At 44.9% G+C, this 22,475-nt stretch overlaps 2 protein-coding genes across 7 annotated transcripts; both read left to right on the top strand.

The window, feature by feature from the left end:
* The first annotated feature begins 2,769 nt into the window (after positions 1-2,769).
* pecam1a (platelet and endothelial cell adhesion molecule 1a) lies at positions 2,770-10,528 on the top strand. Of its 6 annotated transcripts, none has more exons than XM_068579397.1 (15): positions 2,770-2,873; positions 2,980-3,003; positions 4,526-4,819; positions 5,393-5,689; positions 5,779-6,039; positions 6,148-6,432; positions 6,569-6,865; positions 6,948-7,223; positions 7,721-7,859; positions 8,005-8,072; positions 8,212-8,265; positions 8,645-8,737; positions 8,834-8,881; positions 9,457-9,479; positions 10,138-10,528. In XM_068579397.1, exons 1-15 carry the CDS (start codon positions 2,816-2,818, stop codon positions 10,318-10,320), a joined length of 2,400 nt encoding a protein of 799 aa, XP_068435498.1. In that variant the 5' UTR covers positions 2,770-2,815; the 3' UTR covers positions 10,321-10,528. The 6 variants fall into 6 exon arrangements, 5 of the variants coding, with proteins under 5 accessions (XP_068435498.1, XP_068435497.1, XP_068435496.1 ...); XM_068579396.1 differs by having other exon boundaries at positions 10,135-10,528; XM_068579395.1 differs by having other exon boundaries at positions 10,117-10,528.
* A 9,539-nt stretch (positions 10,529-20,067) lies between these two features.
* Positions 20,068-22,436, top strand: ppp1r27a (protein phosphatase 1, regulatory subunit 27a). Its single transcript, XM_068577808.1, has 3 exons — positions 20,068-20,842; positions 20,967-21,117; positions 21,739-22,436. Exons 1-3 carry the CDS (start codon positions 20,401-20,403, stop codon positions 21,857-21,859), a joined length of 714 nt encoding a protein of 237 aa, XP_068433909.1. The 5' UTR covers positions 20,068-20,400; the 3' UTR covers positions 21,860-22,436.
* The last annotated feature ends 39 nt before the right edge of the window (positions 22,437-22,475 follow it).

Genomic DNA, 22,475 nt, shown 5'->3' with positions numbered 1-22,475 from the left:
AGCTTTTGCCTTGTAGCAACACGCTCCCTGCCTCCTGCAGGCTGTTGTGCCAGAGGCAGAAACATCTCCATGTTGTCCTTCATCCTCAATGTTTCCAGTCGCCCGGCCCCGACGAGAGGAGGAGAGAGTCTCCGGGGACGCAACTGGCTGCACTCTGTCAAAACACACCGCGCCGGGGAGGAGGAGATGGAGAGTGGCTTTATAAAGTCAACAGAAGTCAGTCCGACAGATCCGCAGACTGCAAACACTCTGAAGGTGAAAGTCTGCCATACATTAAAGTGCCATGAAGTGGGTTTCCATTCACCTTCTTTGTTTGCACTTAGGAAAAACTTTGGAGAGTTATAAGATCCCAAAAGACTGTCCTCTCAAGACGAGCGGCAGTCATCCAAGTGAGGAAGCCCTCAAACTGCTATGGCCATTGTGGCGAAAAAATAATTGTGTTTATTTTTTTATTGTCACTATAATGACAAAGCTCCCCTAAGCTGAAATAATTCCTCATTATAAGCAAAACCTCAATGTCTGTTTAAACCTAACCGAGTCATTGCTGTACCTAAAGCTAAACAAACCTAAAACATTGCATCAACATATTGTAACAAATTCATTTTTCAAATTTCTGTTTGTTTCATGCTCCCTAAAAGATGTCATAATATGTTATAATACATGTTTCTCTCCGTCTGCGGGCATGTGTTACAGAAGGATGTCTTCATTTCATTCAGAAAGACATCAGCGCAGTTCATTGTGTTCAATTTGAACCTTTTGATTTGTCAGGACACACAAACACTCCTTGATTGAGGAAGCTCGTTCCTCTTGTTGTCTCTGTCAGAGGCGAGATTGTTTGTGTTGATATGCATCATCGCGATGGTTGAATCAGCACGCTGGGGTTCATATTACAGTCTGCAGCAGAGCCAGAGCCTGTTTGGCAGTCTGAGAGAGAAGTGCTGGCAGGACGGAGCCCAGGGCGAAGACATCCATCACACCATCGCCCCGGACCCACCGAGAACTGACGGTGTCAATGGCACCACCATGGCCGCCATCAATCTCCCCCCTCCAATGCAACACCCTCCTTACAGGCCTGACAATGCAGGGAGTGCATGCGGGGAACCTCATGCAGCAGAATGAGTCACGTTTAGAAGTGGGCTGCAATTCGAAAGGAGGAGAAACCCAGCTGATATGTCAGGAAGACATAATAATTGCAGGTCTTAACGTCGGGTTTATCACATCATTACCACCGTCCAGTGCGAACGCCTCCAAACCAGCCTCTCTGCTCAACCCCGGAGTGTGGATCTAACTGATGTACAATTAAACTCTCGGCCTCTCTAATGAATGCATAATCCGTGGAAACATGGCGAACCATCGTGAGCTTAGTCTCAGGGGCTGAAACGTTTGGCCATTTCCTGCAATGGTGAACACGCACGACTTCAAAAGTGAGACTTGTTGGGTTTGTTCATTTATGAATACTATTAAGCAATTGCGGGAGAAGGTTATCAAAGTAGTGTTGTGTATATTAATACAGACCTTTGAAAGGACTCAAAACACTGAATAAAGGTCTGAATGGAAGCAGCATCCCCTTGCTGTCTCTCTTTGGATGAACATCAACCCTGAAATACACGGTGCGTCAAGCGCGTCATATTTTAGACCTTCGTGTTTTTAAAATGCTTAACAGAAAGCTGATTGAACTCTGATGAACAGGCGTCCATCGCCAGCAGGACGAGCTATCCCGTGGAACATCCCAAAGCCAGAGCCGCCGCCTTACCGCCGCTGCCTGCTATCATTCATGCAGTGATAACAGCGTAAGTCAGGTAGGACTGTTTGTGTTGGAATAACATGGCTGTCTCCCATCAAGGTCACCTCTGCAGCAGCTCTGTCGACGGTAAAATATACTTCTGCACAGCCTGAAGACATATTTAGTTTGTAAAATGTGGCACAACTGAATGGGACTGCGAGGTATGCGGATATGAGCAGACTTTTATCTCCTGTTGGTCTTCAGCAGCTCTTAGTGGTCACAGTCAAGGACTGCAGGATGCTGCAGAGTTGCATGCTTACATCTGCAACTTTTATACAAATGCAACCACATTTCTATTATTAAAACATGTGTGCATTTGTGATAACAAATGCTGAAATTTCTCCCCAAATTGCCCAAACACTCGGTCATGAATAAATCATCTCTGCACGCTCTGCAGTTGTTAAGATCTTCGTTTGTATAAATGATTCACTCGGCATCGGAGCAGGAGACGGATAGGTGTGGGGTGTAAAGGTGCGAGCTGCTGTTGTCAAAACACTGAATGTTTTTGATATATCTAATTAGAGATTGGACCACGACTCAGGAGGAAGCGCCGCGGTTCAGAGACGAAACAGCGGACATTAACAATGTAAGAGGTGAGAGTGGAGCCTTTAGGTTCGTGCATAATTCCTGATGTGTTTGTTGTTTTATTTATCCGGCTCGGCAGTCCAGTCTCTGATGTTACCAAATGTAGTGCGAGCTCGAAATGTTTCACATCAAACTGTTGAATTATGTGAGACACGTCCTAACCAGAGGGAGAGGCGAGCAGCTTGTGCTTTACTGTTGAGTTTTCTCTGCTCGCACACGAATGAAAACACGCTAAACGCTCAATTCCTAAGGAAGTAACAGCTATTTCCTGGTCAGTCAAGCAGCACAAGGAGTGTGTGTGATAAGATGGCCCCCCCGCCGCCCCTCTTCCTCCACCTCTCCCTTCCTACGGCCCTCCCTCATCCTTCTGACTGTTTTTCTGGCCTCCGTATCGTCGGCCCTGTAGCTGTGTTTGAATCTTACAGCGGTGGCCCATCGTCACACAGGATGGACTCCAGACCCCCCAACCTGCCGCTGCTGCTGCTCGCCTGCCTCCTGCACTTCTGTAAGGACTCGCCGCGGCGCTGCTCCCAGGATAAAGGATGCTCCGTCAGTTCAACCAAATCTCCAGACTCTCACTTGTGTTTCTCTCTCTTTCCCTCCAAACACAGGGCTGTGTGCCAGAGGACAGTCATGTGAGTAGAACCGCATTATGTATATTTGACTTGTTAAACAAACGGTCCAAATCACTTTTAGTTCCTCTCCAGCGTCGAGACAGTTTCAGGTTACCCAGTCCTCGCTGTATTGGAGAGGAAAGCTATTTTTACCTCGCACAGTTATATTTTGCGAGATGGGCGTTGTATCACGCTCTCCTCGCGGCCTCCTTGATATTTCAAAGTCTTTTGAAGGTATTTTTAGTTGCACAGGTGAAGATGGGTAATCTTTCAAATCCGTTTGAATGAACCTCCCAAATGCTGCGTAGCTTTCAAACAACATGTGTTGGAATTAAAGAGCTTGTTTGTTTTTGTTTGTTAATTATTTGACATTTTGGGAAGCACACTTCCTGCAGAGAGTTAGATGAATATGTGAGCACCTCTCCAATGTGCTCAATAAACCACAATAGCCAACCGCCCATTAGCTTAGCTTAGCATGAAGCCTCAAAAAGTGAGGGAAACCGCTACCTCAGCCGGTCCTTATTTCCAGGGCGTCAAATACCGACGCTTGGTCCCGCCCCTCGGCCTCCGATTACTGACGCACAAGGCAACCGTTAGTGTTTGCATGAGACGCACCGGTCATGTGATGATGTATGTTTAAACACCGAAAAAATAAAACATTGGGAGGAAGTGGAGGCTGATGGGTCAAACAAACACAAGACTAACAACTAGGAGACCGGCGTTCAAGTCCCAAAGTGTTTGTGACGTGTTTTTCGTACTTATACTCTTGACGTCTTGCCTAGCTTGCATAGTTTTTTTTAAGCTCAATCATGAAGTTTTTCAGGTTTTGTTTTAATTCCAAACTTTAACTTAACTGCAACCGTACCGTACGCATGGCTAGCTCACGCGTTAGCCTCCTAGCAACTGAAGCTCACTAATAAAGCTGTCTGTAGCTTTTTAATATCAATATTCTCTTCTTGCTTTCCGCAAGGAAACAAATACCAGTATGGGTTGCACCAAAATATTGAACTATTCCTTTAAAATTGCAACAACTTCTTTGACAAAACCATTTCAGTTCAAGGTCTACAGAGCTTTGAATGAACATATGTATTTCCACAGCGTGCCAGTTAGCCATTTACCGCCTCAGTCAGTCTCCGTCGCTGAGCCTCGACTAACTGCAGTACTTTGAGGATGTGGACTAAGTGATTGTTCCCTGGCTGTTGAGGTGGGTTACACCGGGCTGCTGCTGCTGCTGCTGCTGCTGCTGCAGAGGGAGAGCAGACGCTGGGATAAATCAACACGGCTCTCCCAGAGGGGGGCGGAAAGGGTCAGATGCTGTTTGTTGAAGCCTTTTCCTTCCTGCTGCTTTCTGAGCCGCAGACTGGATGCCAGGGAACGCCTTCACCTTTATTATGGCGAGAATAACAGACTCTGACTGGTGGATGATGTCATTTCCTTAGTCCTTGATGTTGCTTTCACATAAGCAAGACAATTATGTCTTTCTAATGCATGTGTGTGTGTGTGTGTGTGTCTGTACATGTGTGTGTGACGCTTGGACCTACAGTTTACACTATAGACGTGGTTGGCCTTACGATCCTCCCCAGCAGCACCGTTCAGAGCGGGACAGCAGTGACTCTACACTGCAAAGTCAAAGTCAGTCATGACAACCTTCCTCACCTGGAGCACGAGTTCCAGCTCCGGCAGGACGACGTCCTCGTTTACTCCTCTACCACCGAAGAAGACTCAATCACATACGAACTTGACCCGGCCAGGGCCGCCGACTCTGGGAGTTATGAGTGCCGAGTCAAAGTCAAGGACAAGAGCAAAGCCAGCTTCAGCAACAAACTGGACGTCACAGGTAGAGCTACATATTGGTGGTACAGTCGATTTCTCACACCAGAGTTTATTTGTTTTTATCTGATTACATGTGTTTGTTGTTATTGCTCTTGTCTGACAAGTTAATACAACATGAAACTATGTGATAATATAGCTGAGATTTGTTCATACATCAGCACATTTGGGGATGCAAAATCAACATAAACTCGTTGGACAAAACCAGTGGTATTTCTTTTTTTTCTTCTTTTTTTCAATTGATGAATAATTCACAATGCTGTCAGACATTTTCCACAGCGTGACAGAAGACTTCAGACTGACGTTCTGCCTTCTGCAGTATGTGAAAATCATTTTCAGACTTTCTTCAGTTAAATATCAATCACAGGGAACATTCTGGCTGCGTTGCTGTTTCGGAAAAAAGTTATGCGACGACACTAAAAATGTGCCCTTGGTGTTGTGTTCAAGGAAAGGGACATCTGAAAAGGATAAACAACACACAAACATACCAAAGATGCAGTCAAAATAATAATTTGTGTGTACAATCTCAACTGAACAAACGGTAATAACGTTACTTTCCGTTGGTTCGCCCTCTCCTCAGGCCTGCAGGCCCCCATCCTGTACTTGAACAAGTCTTCCCCCTATGAGAGCGAGGAGTTCACGGCCGCCTGCAGTGCTCCCCAGGAGAAAGGATCCCTCGTCTTCAGGTTTTACCAGAGATTCAGGACCGGAGACCCTGAGAGGATAAAGCAGACGGCGGCCACCGGGAACTCCTCGGAAACCACGCTCGTCCTGAGGAGGGTTGGAGACAGCGTCTTGTACTGTGACTACGAGGTCAACTTGGTTTCCGGAGCCAGACGCTCCAACCGCAGCAACGAGATCACAGTGATCGTCAAAGGTTTTTAGTTCAAGAGCTCATTCGTCTCCCAGAAAAAGCTCGCTTAAAGGGGGCTTGTGGGATTTACCCTCCTGGGTTGTGTCTTGCAGGACTCTACATATCCCCGATCATGAATGTGCTGCCCTCGCTTGATGTCTTTGAGTGTGACGTACTGGAGGTGGTCTGTACAGTGAAGAATCCGCTGAAGAACATTGACGTATTCCTGACGAGGGACAGGAGGATCCTCAAGCAAGCCCGGGTCAGCCTCAGCCATCGGTTCACTGCACAAGAAGGCGACTCTGGGGAGCTTGTGTGCAAGGCAGAGTGGGGCAGCGTGCAGAAAGAAACATATCGAACCATCACAGTCAAAGGCAAGTGTCTGATATCACGAGCTTAAAGCCTCGTCTATGTTCCTAATTAAAGGGTACGCCACATATTCATTGTGTAGTACTTGATTTCTGCTGTCCCTCTTTCAACAGAGCTCTTTTCAAAGCCACGTCTGACTGTGACGCCCACAGACATGTTTGAGGGGGATCGCTTCGAGCTGACGTGCTCCGTCTCCATCTATGTCCCTGAGAGGATCAGCAATGGAAGCGTGCGCTTCTCCATCTACAAAGATAACGTCAAACTCGCCAACACCGCGGCGTACAACACTGTGGCGCGACCTTCTAGAAATGGCAACTACACCTGTAAAGTCACGGCGGCGTCTCTCGCATACTGCGCAGTGGAGAAAGAAAGCCAAGCCGTTGCTGTCGAAGCAAAAGGCGAGTCATCGAATGCAGGAATTTGGGCGCGCTGACGACGTTAGCACTAAGCACAGCTGCTCGCATGGCCGTCGATTTATCTTTGTCTTGTTTTTTTCTGTCGCGAAGACTAACTGGCTAATTGTCTTATCCCCAGTCCCTGTTTCCAAACCCATGCTGAGTGTGGTGGGAGGTACGCTGGTGTTGGGAAAGCGCTTCCAGCTGCTCTGTCACAGCGACAGTGGCACGCTGCCCATCACCTACACCCTGCGAAGCCCCGCAGGGCCGACTCAGAGAGGCGTGGTGAGCAACCCCGGCGAGGAGGTCATCTTTAACTCCTCAGCCATCCACAAGACTTCAGACTTAAACAACTTTCTGTGCCACGCGACAAACGGCGAAAACCAGCCTCCTATGACAGGAACAGGGCAACAGCTGCTGCGCTCCACCATTATAGGTGCGTCGGATGAAGGCCCATTCGCACAAATTGATATTAAGGCGCTGAACAGCTGCTCTAACGTGCATTTAACTCCGCGCAGAGCCGGTCTCGATACCTGTGTTGATGGTGCTGCCCGGGGACGTCTCCGAGGGGCAGGACGTGACGCTCGTCTGCTCGGTGGCCAGAGGCACTCCTCCCGTCCGCTTCACCTGGTTCCACGCTGAGAGGGAGGGCGCTCTCTTCTCCCACACCTCCAAGGACCTGAAGGGATCCTACAGCATCAGCAACGTCAGAGGAGAGCACACAGGGCAATACTACTGTGTGGGCAACAACCCGGCCAACGCAACCATGCGAAGCCTCACCGTCACGATCGGAGGTGCGCTTCATCTTCGGTTGACTGTCTTTGTCCGGGCCGAGGAGAGTTTTAGAGAGTGAGGATGTTTTCTGAAACAGTGAGGACGTTTGTGTGGTGGAGTTTGAATTTGAGAGTTTCTCATTTCTTTTTTAATCATGAAAGATGAGCTTCTCAAAGACTTTGCAATATCAAGCGGTTAGAAAAAGAAGAATAACAATCTGATTGTGTAACCGATACACCAAAAAGGGACACGGATTGTGTTTTGACTCGGCGGTTATAAGAATACTTTCAGACCAACTATAAATATTTGAGCCATAATGAGTTTGAAGTATAGACTTTGTGGAGATTATTACGTACAAATTATTGGATGGAATAGTCAATAAAAACTCGATTACATGACATACACCCGGCTGTGAAAGACAAACTGTGTTTAATAATCACATTATAATATAATTCATACCCGTAATTCATATAATATAATTCATAATTGGTACGTTTCATTCAAATGTATTCTGCAGTGAAGTTGGCCGGCTGGAAGAAAGGTCTCATCGCTGTGGTTGTCATCTGCATCCTGCTCATACTGGTATTGATCCTCATTCTGGCCTTAAAGAGACGCCTCCTCCTATTCAAGAGGAAGAGAACTGGCGAGCTGTCAGTGTGAGTAACATTGCTCGTGTTCTTATCGAAAATCTGTGCTTTAAAGGTGACGCCAATTTCAGCAGCAAGAGCAGGTCGCCTGCTGACGCCCGTACAGTTTCCTGTTTTAATAAGCTGATTGTGTTTGTGCCCACCTTCTTCTTAGGAAGTCGGCCAGCACCAAAACGGAGCGGCTGAGCCTCACCCAGGCGGAGGTCAACGAGGCTGCCAACGGTAAAGTCTCTCGTGCTGATTTAAATACTGAGCTGCAAAATATGAGTCGGTAAACTCGTTTTTATAATGAAAGTCGTGGAGCAGATTTTACTGATTCAGCAACGAGTCTGGTGCTACTTTGTGTCCTCTCTGTGTGTAGTCACTCCGGGCATGATTGGAAAGAGTGTTTGGAGTGAACATGTATCAGGCTCGGGTGAGTAGTGTCATTTTGTTTTTTGAAACTGACAATGTGTCAATCATTTCTGCCACTAAAGATCTTCAAAAAAAGAGTACACCTTTTCCTTCAAGGATCAGCAATTTGCTGCATGCAACAGCTGGTGACTGCAGTGTTAAGCAAACATCGCTGAAGGAGGAGTAACTAATGTTCTGTGGGGGACTATTTTTTAGCTGCGGATTAATACACATTTGGTACACTAGTATTTTCAGCAGCAGGGCAATGTGTTTGGCTTATTGTTGGTAAAAGAAACATAGAATATCACCAGCCTTATTGTTTAATTATAAACTACTTTGACTTTAAATAACATGAAACACTTTGAGGTTTAACTTCCGCTTGTTACTGTGTTGTGCTGCAGAGTCTGAGGACCAGAATAGTGTGACCGCTCCAGAAAAGCCTCCAGAACCTCAATACGCTGAGGTGCAGACCAGACCGGCAGATCCCAGCAGAGGTGTGACCGCATCTGAATTTAATGAACTTAATCATTTTTTTAAAAAAAAGAAAAGAAAAACACGGTCGTAAATTGGTGCGCTTCTGTCGTTGACAGCTCCGGTGAAAAAGGAAAACTACGGCGAAGTGCGGAACTCCAAGCAAGGTACGACTCACGTCCTGCTCAAATCCCACGTTTACAAAAAGAAAATTGCCAGGAAACAGGATCAGCTCCAACTGTAAACAACTGCATTGTTAGTGAAAGAATGTCCCATTAAAACAGAAGGCCCAGTCGCCAGGTGTCCACTTCCTGCTGTCGCTAAAGACAACTTCCTGTTCAAACAATCAGAGCCAAACAGTATGAACATCCGTTAGGACTAAGTGAGCAAAACTCCATTGTTTCATGCTGGTGGGGGAAACTCTCACACATTGTTCAGTCATTGGCTCCTCATAACTCCTAAAGGTTTAAATGTCAGCTGTAGTGACACAAACAATGATGCAGTCGCATGAAAGGGGAACACAATATGACATGGCCGGCACGTGTTTCGCTCTCTGTGCTCTAAGAGGAGACTTGCTTGGAGATAAAGACTTTATTACCACAAACATGAGAGCATAAATGTGTGCGACGTGATAAGTTCACAGTTTCCTGGGATGTGGGCGCCGGTCATGGACGCTGATGACAATACAAGCCGTCAGGCTCCTTTTGTTTCCTGAGCTTGTCCTCTGACTTTGTTTTTGCAGGTGTTCCAGAGGAGGCCGATGCTGTATGTAGAAAAACACACACACACACAAACACACACGCAGTGTATGCACACACTACAAAAAGGCAGAAACACACGGACAGACACGGTGCGATACATTGAAACACAGGAGAGTCTGTTTTTATTGTTTGTAGACGGGTAAAAATAAGTGATAATTGACTAAAAATAACATACAAAGTGCAATTTTTCGCAATTAAGTTCAGTTGTTTCACTTCAATTAATTCACTCCAGTTAACTCGATTGGAGTCAGTTCACAGGAGCTTAACTTAACATTCAAAGATGTGTCTACAGAAACTAGCCTTCTCCACTATTGTCCTGCTACACATGAGCACGTTCCAACCACAATGTTGTGAGCACGTTAGCACGTTGATATTTAACCACCGTGCTCAAGTGCAGTCTCATGGAGCCTCTAGCATGACTGAAGACAGCTGTTTTCTTATTATTAGGACAGTAAAAAGTGTTTTTGGAGTAGACATTTTGGCTTTTTGTCTCACCAAGTGCTGCACATCCTCAACACTTTATACATTTCTGTTCCAGGCGAATGACAAACACACAAACACACACCCGTTGCATGTGTTACAGACACTACAATGTCGTGCAGGCGTCCTCCAGCCAGCGTCAGTTTCTGCCTTTCTTTCAGTGTTTCGTTCCCGCTCAGCAGGGGTCAGTGGAGTACGCACAGCTGAATCATGATAAGGATCACCACGGTGACCACGGCGACCACGGTAACCACGGCGACCACAGCATCCAGGATGACTACATAGACGAGATCGACATCGACAGCGTTCACATCGACGCCGCTGACCACGGGGAGGGGCAACAGGACGGCGTGCCCGCCTGCTAACTGAGCAACAAGAATATTTATTCCTTTTATTTATCCGGCTCGTTTAAGCCGCCGGAGTCTTTTGTCCTTAAAACAGCTCTCAGCTTTTATGTACTTTTTTGTATTTTTTTGTAACGCTTCGCAACGAACATCCCACACTTTGGATTCACTTGCTTTGCCTTTGAAGGGCAAAATAAACAATAATAAAATAAAGATGTTGTAAAGTGAAGTGTTTCCTTTTCCTTCTCTGGTGGTTCTCTGCCCAGACGCACAGCGGATGTGTGCTGCAGCCACAAAGGAAAAGGCATCCACGTCTGTATCCTTCCACGGGTGTCAGCTTCGAGACAGAAAGAGGTCTTTTGAAGCGAGCGCAGCGGTGATGCTGCAGCTTTAGCGGCGAGGTTTCTGACTGCATGCGGCGGCGGCGAAGCCACGAGAGGACAGACTTCAGGCAGCCGCGTGGAGACGTAGTGCCATCTGGCTGCGAGCCGCCTCACTGCGAGGAGAGGTTCATCACAGATGTCCGCTTCATGTTCCATTATCTAAGATGTAATTGAATGATATCACATGAACTTATTCAAGGTCTCCAGACACCAGATATGTTCAGCAAATCTGTTGTTCAACCCAACACAGCCGAGGAGGATAGAGCAGCACATTAATAAACTCATGACGTAATGAGTTGTGTGTCAAAGTGTGCTGGATACGACCGCAACTAGTTACTTAATTTAATTGTTGATTACTTCTTGAGATCAGTGGTTCTCAAATGGAGGTACTAGTACCCCAGGGGATTTTTAAAAAAATAGTTATTTGATAAATATTTCATCATATATGTGTAGGTTATTCAACTGAATTGTATATATTCTATATTAAATCAAACACTAGTGGCACAGCATGTGTATTAATTGTTTTTTTTCAACCCAAAAATGCTTTTCAAATGAAGGTACATCACTGAAAAAAGGTTGAGAACCACTGCTATAGATTCATTCATTCATCTGGCTAAACAATGTTTGAAAATAGTACATAGCAAATAGTTTGTTAATTCCCTGGTGGATTTCTTCAAATTGTTGATTTGTCCGACAACATGTTCAATTCTCATGCTGTCTTGCTTTAGCTTTAAACCTGACTTTCAGGCTACGTTGTTGCTGATTCATTTTCTATTGATCGACCAAGAGCTTCTACTTTAGTGTGAGCTCTTCATGAATACACATTTTGTCGAGCCCATCCCTTTCCACAGGCGTCACGTTATTGCAATGTCAGCGTTATTTTGTGAGTGAATGCAAAGCATCTAAATAATCTCTCTCCAAGTTCTATTTCAGTATCAGTTTTGAATCGATTGTTATTCTTCTTTTTCATGGCGTCAGAAACGTACCTGACCTTGTTCAAAGACACGCGGGTGTCACTTTGACATTCTGCACCTGTCAGCAGGTGAACTGGGGCAAAGCTGCTGGACCTGAACTCCGGGGGCAGACATTGGGGTGCACTCGGTTCACGGCATCTGCCGCCGACACTCTGGATTATGAGGATTTGCGTTTTGACAGGATGCTCTTATAGGAACACTGAACAGCGGAGAAAATCCATGTGGGAATCTGCAACACCTGACACCAGAGCTAACACCGACAGCCTGCCACCGGCTCTCACGCTTTCATCTCCATTCTTAGCACCGACGAACGTACGGACTGTTCATCTTCATTATCTGCCTGCCTGGAGTTCCCACATGCTTCTATGTGTGTGCAAATGTGTGTGTGTGCGTGTTGCTCCAATTCACAGAACTGTCTGAATCCTCCTCCTCGCCCACCTCTCGGCTTAGTTCACCGCTGCAGTCGTGCTTCACGAGTGTGTGCACACTATGTGACGGCAGGGTGTGGGGCCGCGTTTCCGGGGTTTGCACCATTCCCTCGGGCCTCCCGACTCGGCTCGCACAGGCACAACGATACGGGGGCCTCTCGGCCTCCACGCTGTCCTCAGAGGCATTTATGAATGGATACGACTTCAGAGCCGCGCCAAAACGAAGAAGAAAAAAAACGAGGCTGCGGCTGCTCTAGGAGGAAATGGGTCTCAGTCGTCTCGTGGTTAATTCATCACGTCGGCCTTGACGGGAGGGAACGGCATATTCTGAGGCCAGAGGAACTGATACTGTGTAACTTATACCGTATCAAAGTTGGTGGAGTATAATTTCATAGATTGCAGAGAACAGCTTGCGTCGGTTTCCTTTTCGGATGCGTTTGACCAAAAGACAAAAGCACGCAGCCGTGTGACACCTGTTTTAACCACTTAATATGCTTCAGCCCAGTGTGTTCGCAACAGCTACTGTGAGGCCAGGGAGCTGGAGCGCGCTCTGAGGGCACACTCGTCTCAGACACCGAACACTTTGCCCAAGGATGGTGCTGCTCGGCCTTCACGTCGTAACTGTCAGGAGGGAAGATGGTGGATTTACTGCTGCTCCCAAACGATACGATGAGTGAGGTCACGTGACCCCGACACGCCTTTCAGGTTCCTGTTGCAAGCAGACAGGCACAGCTGGAGTAACTCTGTGTTGTAAAGGAGGAACGCGGCGTTGGTTTTTGCACATATAAGAGCGACAGAAGGGTGGAGAGGCCCGGCAGAGTCCAGCGTCTCCTCTTTATCACCGCACGTACGCCGGTCCGTGTCTCCGCCGCGTAACCTGATCCAGCTCCTCGCGTATCTGGAGCACAACTCCTGCGCGGCCATTGGCTGCCCTGCTAAAATTAGCATATTGACCCCTTGGAAATGCATTCTGGGAATATCCTGCCTTTGACTTGGCCTTATGGGGCCAGAGGCTGTTGGTGGTCTGCAGATGCAGCAATGAGGTCATCGGGGAGACCTCATCTCTCCTGCTCCTGCAGAGGAGCGCTTGTGTGACAGAGGAGCTCTGAGCCACGATGTAACTATCCAGAGTTGTATATTTCACATCATCATCATCATTCATTTCATTCCTGAAATAATTTTTTCTCTCATGCGTTGTGTTTTGCACATATGTTCTTCTACTTCTGTATGAATATGTTCTCGTAATCGAGCTGTTACAGTAGTTGTAATAGGAGTAAAAGCAGCAGTACATCCTGTACGGACTGTGTTCATAAAGATTAGCCATATCATGTTCAACCAACTTTACAGGACAGTTTGTAATTACAACACATAGATTCAAAGCAAATACATTGAAATACAATCTATATCTGCTTCAACTCAACTCTGTGCAGCATAAATCCTTTATTCCCTAATAACTCTAAAGGCAGAAAAAGAACAAATGATGGAGACAAATGAGTTGAGACGTGCTCAATTCAAAGTTTTATTACAGGCATTTGTATTCATATCCAATGCTAGTACAATGTGTAGATGTGATAAATGGTTGGAAGTCAAACTGGTAATCATTGTTTCTAATCTTCACAATTTATTCCAGAATATTTGCTTTAAACTGTGAATTGCTCGACATGTTATGAAACCTACGACCTCCATTCAATGTCAAGCCTTCCAAATAACTTTCAATAAAATTAATTGGGAATCCGCAGAGATATTTATCAAAAGGCTGGTATTTAATGACTCATTTGTCTTCCTGCACACCACTGCCTGGTAGGAGGCTCATTAAAGAGTCGTGCTGGGATGTTAGAGATGAGTGCCTGCAGTGGTCCACAGTCTGTGTTTGAAACCTATTAAAAAGTGCGTTGATATAACTGAAGAACAGTAATTACTCATGCACGTTATATCAGTCCGGTGTTTGTATAATGCGACAGTCTTCTGGTGAGAAAATGCTGTGAATAAAGATCAAAATAAGTAAAGCTTTGACGCTGGTGTCCCGACACTTTGTCAGATCTTTTATTCTCGTGATTGACAAGCCTCCCGTCACTTCGCTGTAGACGGCAAGGGCAGCTCAGGCTTGCCATCATGTCACACACTCTTTTGTCCTTCGTATGCTGAGTAGAGGTTAGATTTAGTGAGTCCACCTGCTCGATGTCCTCCGTCTTTAATTGCTTAAGCCCGCTCAGATCCAGGACATTAGTTCGCCGTAACCTTGTGCAACCCGCTCGGAGCGGCGAGGGGTTCACGTCCTCCTCTTCGCCGACCGCTGGCCGAAACACGCGCCCTCATTGTGCAACCGAGCATCAACACATTAGGCGCACGTATGCACAACTTTTGACCTCTGACCTCCTTTTCCGTCCTTGCGGGTTTCGGCTGAGGTAACCCAATCCTCACACAAACAGGCGGCGCTGGTGCTGCTCCCACTCCCCTGTGCTCTAAGTCTGAGTCCCGTCGCTCTCCCTGAGTCCCGGACAGCTGCCGCGTCTGTTTACTGCCTTCTACCTCTTTGCAGGCCAGCGGTCTTCGTGCTTGGCTGAAGTCCGCGGCAGTGTCTCCCAACGGAGGGCGCTATGTTTCCCGCATGTCCGCTGGATGGCTTATAATTATTCTTAACGGTCTATAAAAGCGTTGAACCTCCTCGTGGGACTGTTTATTCAAAGCTGTGCTGGAAGGCTTTTTTTAATTCCGGGTTACAAGGGTCACTGGAAAATGTTAGAGTGTAAAGTGTTTATGAGGGGACACGTGCATTCAAGCGCGCTGCCCTCTCGTACGCCAACATTTCGGCACGGCCTGAGCAGTTATATTTCTCTTGGAGCAAAAAACAAATTTACACCCGGCAGCCAGATAACAGAGTTCATTCACCCCACCAGTCTGCACCTGTTATGTACGGGACAGCTATGGTATCCATCGTTTAAATCATTTCCACGACCTACATTTGACTTGAGACTTTGATGAATTGAACTCAGGTAGTTGTTTTATTTCAGATCATGTCCATTGAATTGAATATAATCATATCCAGCTGCTGTCTGGTGGTACCACTGTAACCGCTCTCAGAAACCAGAAACCAGTCTGTAAAGCCGCTTTCCCCCTGAACAAGAAACCACTTCCATCCATCAGATCCCGCAGGTAATAATGTGTCCTAAATAAAACTGACTTTAGGCTTTAAAGGGTCGCTAAAGTCTTAACCACTCAAGCTAAATCTCAATCTGGGAGCAAAGGCCAGAACAGGTTTGAACATGTGTATGATTTGACAAACATGGCGTTAAAAAAATACCCTTTCATTAAGTTTAGTAATGAATATGGAGAAATTGCCATGGAAAGTATGTGCTCATGACTCCGGGGTCAACAGGTTAAGAGTCTCGAGGCATGGGAGCGTATTTTAGGACCAGGAGGCAGTTGGACTGTTTCAACAGCAAATGGTTCAATGTATTTTTGGTTGGCTTGTCTAAGCGCTGGCATGGCTCTGTGTGGGGGGACTCGTCCTTTGGTGAATCTACACAAAGAGCCACGAAGCATATATTGCTTAATAAAAATGCTTTTGCTGCGTCAGTTGCTCTTTCATTTAGATGACAACTCAAATATTAAAAGAGGAATTTATTTGCTTTTCTCAAACACGCTGTCTTGAGTCCCTGCATGGCGTCCAAGATAATATTAAAAAAGTAATGCTTCTTGTATACGAAGCGTTATCATTGATTTGTGCCCAAACATTTCATACGGTGACCTGAATATTTTCATTTTGCTGCTGTTGAATCAGGTGGAAGTTGAACTATATAAGTCGCCTAGCGTAGCTTTATTGTGCTGACGTCACATCTAATAAACAAAGGCCATTAAGAATATGATGACAAAGAACTTCCAGCTGCATCTATGCTTATAATATATATATATATATATATATATATATATATATATATATATATATATATATATATATATATATATATATATATATATATATATATATATATATATATATAATATTTCCATTTCTTCCATGAGGGCGGGCATGTTGAATGGACACAATCCAAGATATTCTATAAAAGATCTGGTACAAATCAAATTATTGTTTAGTCTAACAGCAATGCTAGTTTTAAAGGTTGTGACCTGCGTTCTTTCTAATATCATTCTCAAACAATAGTTTCAAGTCTTTTTCAATACAGCACGATGTTCATTAAGTGAATTACGGTCCCAGTTAGAGTGAAATAGATCATATAGCAGGGTACGCTTTAGGGCGTAGCTATCTTGTGATTGACAAATCGCTAGCATGCTGTCAGTGAGGGGAAACGAATGTCTTATTTGTTTGGTTATCCTAAAAGACACTCAGGACTTGGTTGTTATTTTTTTTCAGGTTCGTTTCAGGCCTTGCTCCTCCCTCTCTGCTCCTCCCTCTCTCCCAAATGTGATCTGTTTCGGTGACAGACAGAATTCAAAATGGCGACGACCAAAATGCCCAAACTCCAGGCTCAAACTAGGCCGTGCCATACTTCTATTTAACATTCCTGCTGAGAGTCCTAACAAAGCTGTGAAGCTACAGTTTGTTGATGCGTATGATTATTCGAATGTGTGACTAGTGTTACACTGACCGTTTTAGACAACAATGTCCATGAGGACGGCAGCCTGCATTCATGACATGCTGGGCACAGACGGGATGATTTACAGCTCTTATTTTTAGGAAATGTAGTCACCAACCTGCCTCCTACCTGCATCACGTGAGTCAGTTGGGTGTTAAGGAATGTGTAGCGAGCTTGTTTGTAGCATATTATCGGCCAGTAATAAGCCTCTGTGACTAGGTTGCCATTAAAATGTAATTCTTTTGGCTTCAGCCCCATGTGTCCTGAACTGTTTGTTCCCGAATACTTAGCCGCATGAGGCCGAGAAGCCGCCGTAAAGTGATGCAAATGGGTCAACGATGGCACCGAGTGATAGTGTGTGTCCCCAATTCTGTTGATAATAAGTCAGAGAATGGCGTTTGAGCTCCGGCTGTCTTTGACCTAAAAGATTCAGAGGCACTAAAACACTTTCTGAATGAATGAATTCAAACTGTTGGTGTCCAAATTCAAGACATCAAGAAGCTGGTGCCATCAAATCTTAATAATATCACAATTTTAATAGTGATGTGCCAATGTATCATGTTGGGCGAATGCATCATTGATGGCTGCTGGTGATGAGCTGCACAGACAATCTGAGGTGGTTGAAATATTTATGCTGTTGATGTTCCTGTTGGAGCAAAGTACCACATTACCAACAGGTCCTCATGTATTTATTCTATTGAAACATTTATTGCGAAAATATGTCCCATCTAAAAAAAAAAAGAAGTTAATTTTAGACTTTTTATCAAATAAAGGGCAACGTATGTTAATGACCAGAGAAAAACATCATCGGATACACATCATAAGAGGATGAGAAACAGGGAGGAATAGATAAATACATTCAAAATAATAATACAATGCAATGAAATAGAAATCCCACCGTGATAAAAGCTTCTTTTTTTTAAAGAAAGGAGCAAAGAGGTCATGCATGAAGCGTCTAAAGAGTGATCCAATTGTTTTCTACTTACACACGGCCGCATCTATCATTTAGGGCGATGAGGTCATGTCCTCTCTATTCTTCACTTTATTCTCAGGAAGCCTGTGGGGAGTTTACACTCTGCCAATAAAAATTAACACATGGTGGATTTTTTTTATGAGCTGATTCTTGCACTTTCTGGTCTCAGCGGACTTAAATTTGATTTATGTCAGGCCAACGGGAAATATAGAGCAACTTTGAGTCCTCGCGGTCTCAAGAGAGCTCAGCAACACAATCTGAATGCTTAGATGTTATAAAACAGACAGTATAACTAAACAGGTACCTGATTAAACATATTAAACATTTGAGAAATGCACATTTTATCATTGGTGTCCGGACCAACCCGCAACATAATAACAGCCCATGGATTTCTGAATAGAGAGGGATCGTTGCCTCCCTGAGTCACTTATCACAAAAATACTGTTGCATTAAAGCGTCCTTGAAATCCCGACTCGGGACCTTGTTGACTGACTTTAAGAAAGCTGATGCCACCACGTAGACGTGTGACTTCATCCCTGTTCTGTCAATGATTATTGGAGCTAACATTGACTTTGGCGATGCTCCGCACACCTGGATGTTTTCAACTCTGACTTCTTGGTAATTTGACAGATCATAAGGGCAGCCTGGGACTATGTATAGCGAGAAACTGTAACGCTAGAGACCTTTCTCTGGCACATGTCCAAGAGCGGGCATAACAAACAAACATTTGCTCACATGCTGAGGTTTTCTCTCCTCCTGGTGAGAACGCCTCTGTGTAGAGAGTGAAGCTGGAGGGAGTATCTGCACCCCCACAACACCATATAAGAGACCTTGAAACCTAATAGCTGTTGCAAAAAGTCTCTCCTGGAGCTGTGAACGTTCAAATACTCTCACTTCAATTTGCCTTTCCTTTGTTTAGAGGCCAGCATGTGCAGGGAGGTGACGCATAACAATCTGTGTTGGCATTTAGAAGTGGGATCAATTCTTGTAATATAATAATATCTTGTATTGAACATTTCCTGCTGGGATAATCTGAGTCATGTGATCTCCCCTGTCTGGATGTGTTCATATAAATGTGCACAATGTTGTGAAAGTCCCTCGTCTTCTCAGTTCTGAAACAAAGTTATCTGCAGGCTTTCTGCAGTCAACCAGGCGAGCAGAGAACCTAAAGTGATGATTCATTTGAATAAAATGTATGTGGAATATACCGCAAAGCATTTAAGTAGCTGCTAATTACGACAGTTGGGATCCATTTCTGGAGCAAGGTCCCATCTTAAGTAGTTGGAGTTGTGGTCAGAAACCCAAAGCTGAGGATGGCAGCGAAGCTATTTCCTCTGTTACTTTGGCAGCATCTGTGAAATACCCAAGACCTCTTCCAAAGGATTAGGGAACCAGTTAAAACCAGCTCAGTCCGCCATAGAAGTCTGCCCAGTTAAGGGACAGCTGGTGCCACCAGCACAACGTTATACAGCACCACTCACGAGTAAAAAAAACTGTGTTATTCTGCTTTTTAAATGGTACATTTACAAAATCAGTACAGCAATACCATTTCTGTTGAAGAGACGTTACAAACCGGCTCAGAGGAAATACCCTGCTCAATGTGCGTCGATGTTATTTAGGCAGTCAAAAGTTCAGCGTTGTAAATAGCTGCGTTTCTGGCCACCGTGTGACTTCTCGTCGGCATCTGAAGGGAGAGGGTACATTTAGGGGCTTCATGACTACACTCCCAAACATAACCTCCTCAGTAAAAAAAAAAACTTTATGGTGTATCTGGTTATGATGCAAAGAGCAGCCATTAAGTGTCGCATGGTGGACCTGTGGGCCAACGGAGAACATGAGAAGAAACATAGAGCACTATTACTCAAAGAGCTCCACTTTGTTCCAGCAGTTAAAGAGAATGTGTTTTTCAAATCAACTTCTGATGACTGGTCTACTATATTGCACCATCGGGGAGGATGTAAGCAAACAAATCAACAACAGGCCTAAAATTAAACCATGTGGTAATGCTGTTTGCTGCATGTCCTGCAAAACATCTCTGGCGTTAATGAAACCAAAACAATGTCATTCACTGTAAATTGGCATATATATATATATAACAGCTACTAACCCTAAAAAGTAAATAACAGCGTATTGGAGTCATAGTCTCCCTCTTCTGTCGATTTAGCTCTGATGTCAATCATGATTGTTTATGTGGGAAGATGTAGATCTTAAGCAAGACTCAAAGGGAACAATTTGGTTGTCAACCTGTTTTATGAGGGGTGGGTGCCGTGCCCGTGTGCATGTGACTGTACGATGGGTGGAGTCCGAAAGTGGCCACTCATTTCAAAGCTGAAGTCACTGGATATTAGGCCCTAAAATAGCCCTACAGAGGGTATAAAGGGGTCCTCTCCCATTTTCCCCATCAGACGACAGTTCTGTGCAACAGCAAACCCGCTGTGCAAAAGATCAATCCGAATTCAGACAGGAGAAATTCACAGCGGGCGAGAAAAAGAGGACCGTACAAGCCAAAGAAGGGGATTGGATCAACAGGGAAGCGAAGGATTTGAGGTGTTTGTATTCTGCAGAAAACAGCAGGAGATACTCCAGCTGGGAACCAAAGGGATACGAAGCCAGCGAGGAGAGGACAAAAAGGACACAGAGCAAAGGATACTGCTCTTTTATTTGGATTGGTGTGTTCTCTCTGGTTTCTCTCTTCCCTCCTCCCGGGCTGACAGCACAGGGGGAGGCAGAGCCGCAACCACGGCTGGGATGAGGTACAACTACCATGTGCCCGTGTCGACGTACACTCGCAGCTCTCAATACACGACGACATACCACACACCCACCTATCACACGGCCTCGCACTACACCGCGGCTACGCCGCACTACACATCCGCGTACACCTCTCCAACAAAGTACACCCCGACCCAGTACAGCACGACACACTACACCCCGTCACAGTACACATCCACCTACAGGTCTGCATCGACATACGTCCCCTCGTACAGCAAAGGGTCACGGTACAGCTCGACACAACGCACACAAGCAAAGGAAAACCCTGCACCTGTAATACCTGCCGCGCCTGCAAAGAGAACTGTGCACTTCCCCAATGACATCATCTTCCAGGATATTGTTAGACGAGGAGATTTGGAGCAAATCGGTCGGTTTATGAGGGCAAGGAAGGTCCGTGTGGATGCACTCTTCAACTCAGGTATGTGTCCACAACTTTGTTGTCGAGCAATTTTTTTAATTGCATTTGACATTAGAAAGAATAACCGCCGATAAGGAACTGACTGCACTGCTGCCGCAGAGGACTGACTTAGTCTCATGTGCAGGTATGGCAGCGCTTCATGAAGCCGTGCTCACAGGAAACCTGGAGGCGGTGAAGTTGCTGGTGAAATACGGCGCTGATGTTCACCAGAGGGACGAAGACGGCTGGACGCCACTCCACATGGCCTGCAGCGACGGCTACCCGGAAATTGCAAGGTGACCTTTTAACCTTTGAGCCTTGACGGATCTTGCTTCCCTTTTTCAGCAAGCTGACCGCACAGAATGAAAGATGGACGACTTTATCATCTGCTGTTGATTTCTCGAAAGCAAAATGAATTGTCTTTGATTGTAATATTGAACAGATAACAGCATTTGAAATTACATAAAATGGGAATGCTTCAAATGTCCCTCAAAGATTACCTGATCGTAATTACCTTACTGAGTCAAAGTATATCTTGATTTAACGCTCGTAGCTTGGCTCTGAACAGGAATTAAAAAAAAGTGAAAAAGTGACAAAATTCATTACAATATACAAAAAAATGGTATTCAGCATTAAGCAAGCACATGAATTAAAAGAGAGGATAATCATTAGAGATCATTTAAATGTCAAAACAGAAGGGAGGATGTTTGATGTTTGAATTATATCCGTAAGAAGACATTTTGGAACTGATCCTCAAAACATGAAGTTTCAATACTAATACCACTAAAATTGGACAGTTGCAGTTATTATGAGCCATTGAAAAAAAATCTGCTGCAGTAACAATACACGAGTATATATTTTTTTTAATGTATATGAGAACTCCCGGTTAACAACGCTGTGCTTTGTTCTTCACTAAGTTATCTGCTGTCGATGGGCGCCAGCACAGAGGCACAGAACGAAAGCGGGGAGAAGCCTGCAGACCTCATCGACCCGGACTGCAAAGATCTGGTCAAACTGTTCGAGACGGGCTGTGTGTGATGAAGCATGAGACAGAGACAAAAGGCTGAGCAGCCACTGAGACAGTGCAATACAAAAGAAACTTGTGACACGGTGGAAGAACACAGTCCAGGGTTAAGGCCGTGGCAATGGTGGTTCTGTGTCTAAATATCAAAAGTTATTTTTTAAGATGCAATGTATTGCTTAAGGTAATACACATTTATCTTTCTGGTGGTTTATTTTACTTTATTTTGCATATTTTTCATGTACATATCTGATTTCTAAAGGAAATAAGATTAAGCTATATCCTCACGAGCATTTTGGTATTTTAAGTAGCTGATAGCGCCCTGCAGACTGTACTTTTCCAAACTACTATTATGTTTGTGTTTTATATCCTCACTATCTATCCTCACTGCTGGGCAGAAAGAGGATCAGCCAAATTAGTAATTGATACCTTGGTCATAAATTAAAAAATGTTATATTAAAATTTAAAAAAAAATTAGATTCATGCTGTTTAAGGCTGTTTGAAGAAATACGAATGCCAGCAAGGAAAGTCTTGTAATGTTCTCCTCAATAATTATTTTTGTACCTTTTCATAAATAAAGAAACCTTTTATAAATATTGTTGATTTGCCGTTGTGTGCCTGTCTAATAAAACA

This window comes from Clinocottus analis, unplaced genomic scaffold (genome assembly GCF_023055335.1).
Source record: "Clinocottus analis isolate CAN_PGR_092001 unplaced genomic scaffold, fCliAna1.0.p SCAF_16, whole genome shotgun sequence".
NCBI lineage: Eukaryota > Metazoa > Chordata > Actinopteri > Perciformes > Cottidae > Clinocottus > Clinocottus analis.
This window is presented reverse-complemented; position numbering and strand designations above follow the sequence as displayed.